This window comes from Eurypyga helias, unplaced genomic scaffold, assembly GCF_000690775.1.
Source record: "Eurypyga helias isolate BGI_N326 unplaced genomic scaffold, ASM69077v1 scaffold7773, whole genome shotgun sequence".
In the NCBI taxonomy this organism is placed as follows: Eukaryota; Metazoa; Chordata; class Aves; order Eurypygiformes; family Eurypygidae; genus Eurypyga; species Eurypyga helias.
Genome location: NW_010239189.1, coordinates 1 through 6,746, shown reverse-complemented (window position 1 = coordinate 6,746; position 6,746 = coordinate 1). Strand labels below are relative to the sequence as shown.

The 6,746-nt window shown below is 55.2% G+C and overlaps 1 protein-coding gene across 1 annotated transcript; it reads left to right on the top strand.

Annotated features, from left to right (window-relative positions):
• Positions 1-2,445: 2,445 nt before the first annotated feature.
• GNG12 (guanine nucleotide binding protein (G protein), gamma 12) lies at positions 2,446-3,677 on the top strand. The gene is made up of 2 exons (XM_010148053.1): positions 2,446-2,541; positions 3,552-3,677. The coding sequence occupies exons 1-2, from the start codon at positions 2,446-2,448 to the stop codon at positions 3,675-3,677; spliced, it is 222 nt and encodes a 73-aa protein (XP_010146355.1).
• The last annotated feature ends 3,069 nt before the right edge of the window (positions 3,678-6,746 follow it).

Genomic DNA, 6,746 nt, shown 5'->3' with positions numbered 1-6,746 from the left:
AGTTAGATGGGGAGCTGTTACGTGGCCCCTCGGATTCGCGCAGACTGGGGAGATTCATGGGTCCGGCCTTCATACCGCTTTCAGGAAATAAGGGTTTAGTGATACCTAATAGCAGTTACGAACATCCTTGTGCCTGCGCAGGAGCCTGCCGCTTGGCAAGCCCTCCTCCCAAAGCCCCTTGGAGGATGAGGAAGGTACTTGCTGCTGGCAGCATCCCCGCGCTGCCGGCATTCCCCTGCTCTGCGACGCTGCTCGCCGCGTGCAGCCTGATCCTGCTCCAGCTGGGCTTCGCCTGCGGATGTAGCCAGGGAACACGGTGGGTTGCCTTGCTGGGGATTCGCCGCCGGGACTTGTGCGCTGCAGAAGCCAACCGGGAGCTGTGAAGCACGAAATACCAGTTGGCTCGGCGCTTGCGGTTCATCTCGCCAGCAGATCGCGGGGCTGCGGAGGGAGCTGAGCGTCCTGGGGGCTGCGGTCAGCAGGTTGCTCCTAACAGAAAGCACCGAGGATGCCAGAGGAGAGCTGGGGGTGTGTGGCCGTGATCTGTGGGCACCCCACATCTGCCACAGCGAGGGCTGTGTTGGCCTGACACGTGCCCAGGGTGAACTTCAAGCCCGGGGCCGGTCTCTGCAGAGGAAACTGTTGAGAATGGGGGCCCTTCCGAGCAGCCTAGAAATGACGGCGTGTGCCAAAACGGGGACTCGGTGCAAAATAACGCTGCTCCCAGCTAGCTGGGCTGGCACAAGCGCTGCCTGGAAAAACAGCACTGCTACCCCGGCTGAGGCATCAGAAACCTGAAGCCTACAAGGAAATGCTGGATGCAAGCACTTGGAAAGGTCACATGTAGCTATGCTGGATCCAAGTCCTTGCAATGCAATAAATGATTTAAGCACAGCACCACGGAACCAATTATTCTGGTGGATCTGTGGAAAGCAAATGGCAGGGTTTGTGCGGGGTCCTGCTAGGGGTTGCATGCAAGGATCGGCACAGAGGGGATGGTCACCGGGCAGGACTGTCCTCAACCAGCTGCTCTTGAACTCCTGGGTAGCTAAAAAATTTAGCAATAAGGTCTTCGCTGCTGTGATGCCCGTAAGGATATTGCTTTGAACGCGATGCTGCGCGGTTCTCAGCCCTTCCCTGCTCCTGCTGCTCCGTGCAGGGGCAGCTCCCTTCCAGCAGTGATGGGTGCAGCCGCAGGGGATGGGAGATGGACAGGGATGCCGGGGGCTCGCAGCAGGAAGGGTGCTGCAGGGAGACGGGGCAGGGTGGCCTTCAGTGTGACACGTCAAACGGAGAGCCCGCGGCGGTCCGATAAACCCGGAGGAGCTTGATCATGCTGTAGGAGTTAGGTACAGTTTTCTGGGACCACCGTGAGGGTAAGAGCTCCAAATCCAGAGCGGTGTAAATGCCAGCAGAGCGCTGACTGACCACGTGAAGGAACCTTGTCTGGGTCTGTTGCGGACCCCCAGCTGTAAAGCTGCGCGGGGACAGTGATGCCAGCACCAGCGACGACCCCCCCCGTCATGCGGCAGTTCCCCTCGGAGCTGGGCTGGAGGAAGCGCTGGCCGGTGGCGGTCGTCCTGCTCTGGCTGCGGTCACACACCTGCGGCCCTGGTTCGCTCCCTGCTCTTTGCTGGGGTTGGGAGCATGTCGTCTTCCTCGGTCCTTCTCCCGGGGAACCATGTGGTATCCAGGCACGGGCTGGGCTCCGTGCAAGCCATCGGCGTGTGCTGCTCTTGCGTCACTCGTGCATCCCGTGGGCAGCTGCAGATGATGGGGTCAAGCTGCAAAAGCTGTGCTGGGATGGCTGCCAGACCGGCCAGTTGAGCCCGGCGAGGAGCATCCTCCCTTCTCACTGTACACCATCCAGATGCGTTGGGATCGGTACTTTGCATTCTTACCCGGAGAGGAAAAGTCCCAGAGCTGCTCGTTTTTTTTCCAGGAGCCGGGCCACATGCCAGCGGACAGCAGCTCCGAGCGCGCCTCTGGACTTTGCCTTCTTTCCCTTTCCCTCTGACGTGTCCTGAAGCTGCTGCTGGGCTGAAGCACAGCCTCTGCCCGTCCTGGCTGCAGCGGGCTCAGCGAAGGGGCAGTAACCGGCCACCAAAGCCTCTACACCTGCGAGAGGGAGCGGGGGGGTCATCCCTCGCCCCCAGCCTTCGGGGACCCGACACCTGTTAACGAGGGAAGGAGTGAAGCCACAGTGCACACGAGCCCCATGCGCTCTTTCTGCAGGGTGTCTTGGTTGCAGAGCATCGGTGCAGAGCTGCTTCTCAGCTGACCGCTCCTGTGATGCAAAATAATGATATTAATAATAAAAAAAACCCACTTTCCGCAGCGTGCCACAGTTGCCTCTGTGAGTAAAAAGAGCTTGAATTGCTTGTGTCACCTTCTGGCAAAATAACCCGCTGTCTTTCAAAACAGAACGACACCGCTTCGCTGAAAATGTCTGGCAAGACGGCAAGCACGACCAACAACATAGCTCAGGCCCGAAGGACTGTCCAGCAGTTAAGGATAGAAGCCTCAATAGAGAGAATAAAGGTGAGAGCACAGCCTTCTTCAGCCCTCCTCGTCTGTTGGGTTGTCCCCCCTTCCTGCTGCAGGGTGATAAGACCGCGGGGGGGCGGGGGGGTGCCCACGGTTCCGCATTTGCCCCGTCTCCAAATGTGCCATCTGCGTTTCAGCCCGGCGATCTGAATAGATCCGATTCTTGCTGGCGATGCTGGCAGTGCCCTGCGGTAGCCGCCTGTTTCAGGGACTTGCAGGAGAAGCGAAGCAAAATGGGAAGCGCAGATCAAATGTGTGACGCAGCAGGCAGGTGTGCGTCTGCGTTTTGGGGCATGTTGTGCTAACTGAGTGACTTTTTGTTCTGCCCTTTGGCTGCGTCTGCAAGGAAGGTGTAGGGACATTGTGGAAAATAAAAAAGGTAGTGGGAACTGGATTCCTTTACCAACGCTGTTTCCAGCTAGCAGGGATGGGATAATGGCTACAGCAGTAATACTGCCTGCTCGGGTTTTGTCGGGCTGCTGGAATCGCTGCCCAGCCGCTTCCAAGGCCGGCAGGACAGACATCCCACTTTACAGAGCAGCAGTGCCCATCCTCAGGTGATGGGGCCAGGGGCAGGACCCCGCTCCGGAACAGCTCGTTGTCTGCGGATACCTCTGCTTACTGTCCCCAGCTTTAGAGATGAGAAGCTCCTGGGTACCACCCTACTATTTTGCACCTCCTCCTGCTTATTTTTAGTCTCTGTAGAAGCCGTGCAGGAGCCGAGCGGAGCTTTGCCCGGTGCCACAAACTAACCCCGAGTGCCTTGGGGAGCGCCGGGGTCCACCCTTTTCCCCCCTGCAGATAAAGCCAGAGCGAGGCCGTGGCAGCACGTCCGTCGGAGACGGGGCCCCGGGGAGGGCGTTGATCTCCGAGCACCTCTCCCGTCCCGCGCAGGGACTTTGCACCCGTCGGCAGCTCTCAGCGCGTCCGATCATGTTACCGGTGACGGAGAAATGCCATTTTATGTGGTTTGGGGTTGTTTCTTTTTCCCCTGTCTGCTGCAGGTGTCAAAAGCATCGGCAGACCTAATGCTCTACTGTGAAGAACACGCCAAGAAAGATCCGTTGCTAATGGGCATACCCGCTTCCGAGAACCCCTTCAAGGACAAGAAGACCTGCATTTTGTTATAGGAGAGCGGCAGCTCCCCCGCAGCCCCCCCAGGCGCCGGCGGGCGTAGAGGCAAATCCTCTGTAAGGTACCAGCTATTAACCGTGTAAGAGCAGCCTTTTACCAAGCGTAGAAACAATCCCTTAAGCTTTTCTTAAAGCGTTTCTTCTGTTCCCTATCTTTATTAGGAAGCGAGGTTTCAAACTGAATTAACTTCTCTCTTGTCCAAGGGAATGGGGTCTTTGGAGCCGGCGTCCCCCCGGTGGGACGGGCAGGGCGGGCCGGGGGTCTCCTTCTCCGCAGGAGCGGGTCCCCGTCTCGCTTTTCAGGTTGAACGAGACCAAAGTTGCCTGAGCTTTGCTGACGGAGCAAAGGTGTAGGAGCCCGACTGAACGTTTCGGTTTGAGTTCCGTGCGCGGGGAGGGGGGCTGTACCTGCCTTGGCAGCGTGTGTTTGTGCACAGACAGGTTTACAAGTGCATTATCGAGCAAAAGCTACCTTGCAGAATGATTGTAGCCACTGCTGGGAGCTCCCGGGAGCCGTGCCTGCAGCCCTCCTCACAGCGCCTTCGCTCGACGGAGGGTTTTCAGTGTAAAACCTAAAGTCTCAAGAATCAGGGACCTGCAGATTTATCTTCCTGCATTTTTAGGAGGAGTTGCAAAACCAGCAGGATTTTCAGCTTTGATCCTGCTTCTCTGAATTACCTCCTCCAGTTAAAAATCTCGGTGTTAAAATAAAAGCCCGTCAAACAAAGCGAAGGCCGCGAGCTCGTAGTGCCCCCCCCGGGCTGTGCGCTGAGCTGGAGGCATGGCTCTGTCACTCCAAATCCCAGTTGGATCATGTGCAGGGAGTCACCATTTGGCTCTTTTTCTTTGTTTTTAAATTCATTTGTAAAGGGGGAAAAATGCCAAATTTTATCCAGATCGTGATTATGCCGATGTAATTGGAGGGCCATTCCATCAATGAAGTGATTTTATACATATACATAATAAAAAAAGCCTTTCTCTGTGTGCCTGTGTATATATATATAAACTTTAACAGTATATTTCTACAAACACTGCGTATTAACAGAGAAGGTTGAAGGGGCGGCAGGTAACACCGACTTCAGCGAACGGCTTTCCCGGTAGCCGGCGGTTGGCATCAGCCCTAAGGGTGCATTTCTGTGAAGGTGCCTACAGAATCGATCTGGTCGTTTGCTGCCTGACGTTTGTCACCGCTGGGTGACATTCCATCCACGCTATTGATACCTATTGAGAAATTGTCTATTTCTTTTAAGAAACACTTTGAAAATCGACACGCGAGACTGGGAAAACTGTACTGCTTATTCTGTGCTTCCAGGGAAAGTGTTTTTATAATTAGAGTATTTTTCTAGTGACAATTGCAAGAAAAATGATGTAGATCCGCGCTGATTTTTTTGGTTTTATTGTGCTTGCATCTACCATTTATAACCCATCTCACTAAAACCAGCGATGCCCTTAGCCTGGGTGTCGCTGCGGGAGCCTGGCCGTGCCCGGCAGCCCGCAGGCAGGTACGTGGGGAGGGTAAACAACCCCGTGTGCTGCCTGAATACGGTCCTGTCAATCTGTCCCCACAGTCATCTGCATTTTTATTTTGTTAGAGCTCCCTGCCCGCCCCCTCCCGAAAAAAAAAATCACCTGCAGAGATGCTGTTTGTGCCTGGCCTCTTTTTTTTCTTGTTTGCCCTTAAATAAAGCTGGCCCACCATGCCACCCCTCTCTTTTACATCAAATAAACCCTATACCATTCCAGAATGGGTATTTATTCTTTTTTTTCTCCCCGTAAATTCAGCAGCCCGCTTGCTCTTGGTGGTTTTCCTCTGCGTTTAACCCCTTGCTAAAGTACTTCTGCTTTTCCCATGCTCCCAGCTGGTCCCTGCTCATGCCAGGGTGCGCCGACTGAGACCCTCAGGCGTGTTGGCAGGTCGTGTTTCAGTCTTTCTCTCGGGTAAGGACCCCCTCGTGTCAAAGCAGCGGGGTGGAAAAGGAGATCTCCCAAGTTCTGCTCGCAGTTTTTCTGGGCAGGGGGCGAGAGTGGGTGCGTTCTGGAGAGCTGCGGGGCACCTCGGCCCTGGGGCGGCGGCGGAACTGGGTGTTCCCTATTACAAACAATACTACTTTTTACTTATTTATTAGAGACCCTGGTGCTGTTTGGGGGAAGGTGGGAGACTTTGGGAGTTGCTATTTTATTACTTCCCACATCCTTTGTCCCCAGGCAAGCGTGACCCATCCCTCACCTGGCTTAGCTCAGCGTGCCGGGTTTGGGGATCGTCACCATCCCTGCAGCCCCGGTGTGTGTCCCCCCCTCCGGAGCGTCCCCTGTGCCAGGTGGAGCCTTTCCCCGGGGAGCCAGCAGCCTTGCCAAAAATGATCGGGTTTTGCTTCAACTTGTCGCTCTGTCTTGATGCTTTTTGGTTTTGAGTCAGCAGTCCCGTTTCTTCCAAGCTCAGGAGGCTCTTCCCCGAGCCAAAGCTTTTATTTACACGTGTGTACGTGTTTATATAAACATGTGCATATTGGCTAGTTTGGGGGGAAAAAAGAGAGTTTGGGGACATGGATACGTGCCGGGCCACGTGCCCCCTGCATGACCCGTGGGTGCTGGCCAGGCAGTTTGTAGTGTGGCCACCAGAGCTGGGGGAGAAAACAGGGGCCGGGGGGGGTTCTGCTCAGTGAAATTGCAAATATTTGCAATTAATTTTCATTCCAAAAATGTGATTGATCCACCCACCCTCTGTTACAACCTTAGGGAAGACGGAGCGTCTGGTGTGTGATGGCAAAGGGCGGGAGGGGGGGTAAAAGGTCCCTGGGGCTGGGTTTGGAGGTGTTTGTGGTCAGGCGTGGTTCAACTTTTTCACTTTTTCCTCAAAATCTGGTATTGGTGCAGCTAAAGTAACAGAAAGAGGATTTTTGGGAAGGCGTGCGAATGGAGGCAGCAGCCAGCGGATCAACCCTTGGGGTGTATTTGCTTCTGACATGCCGTAACGCGGAAGCTAAAAATAGTATGTTCAGAAAAACCCTTTTTTGCGCAGCTCCTGTGCCTGGGCCTGACCCGGCCCCCTCCTGGGTGGCTGCTGGG

What these genes read in the sequence shown, in the direction of transcription:
- GNG12 (XM_010148053.1), top strand. Translation starts at nt 2,446, where the DNA reads ATGTCTGGCAAGACGGCAAGCACGACCAACAACATAGCTCAGGCCCGA. An exon ending in CCTCAATAGAGAGAATAAAG is followed by an intron (nt 2,542 to 3,551) that starts GTGAGAGCACAG and finishes TGTCTGCTGCAG; the next exon opens with GTGTCAAAAGCATCGGCAGA.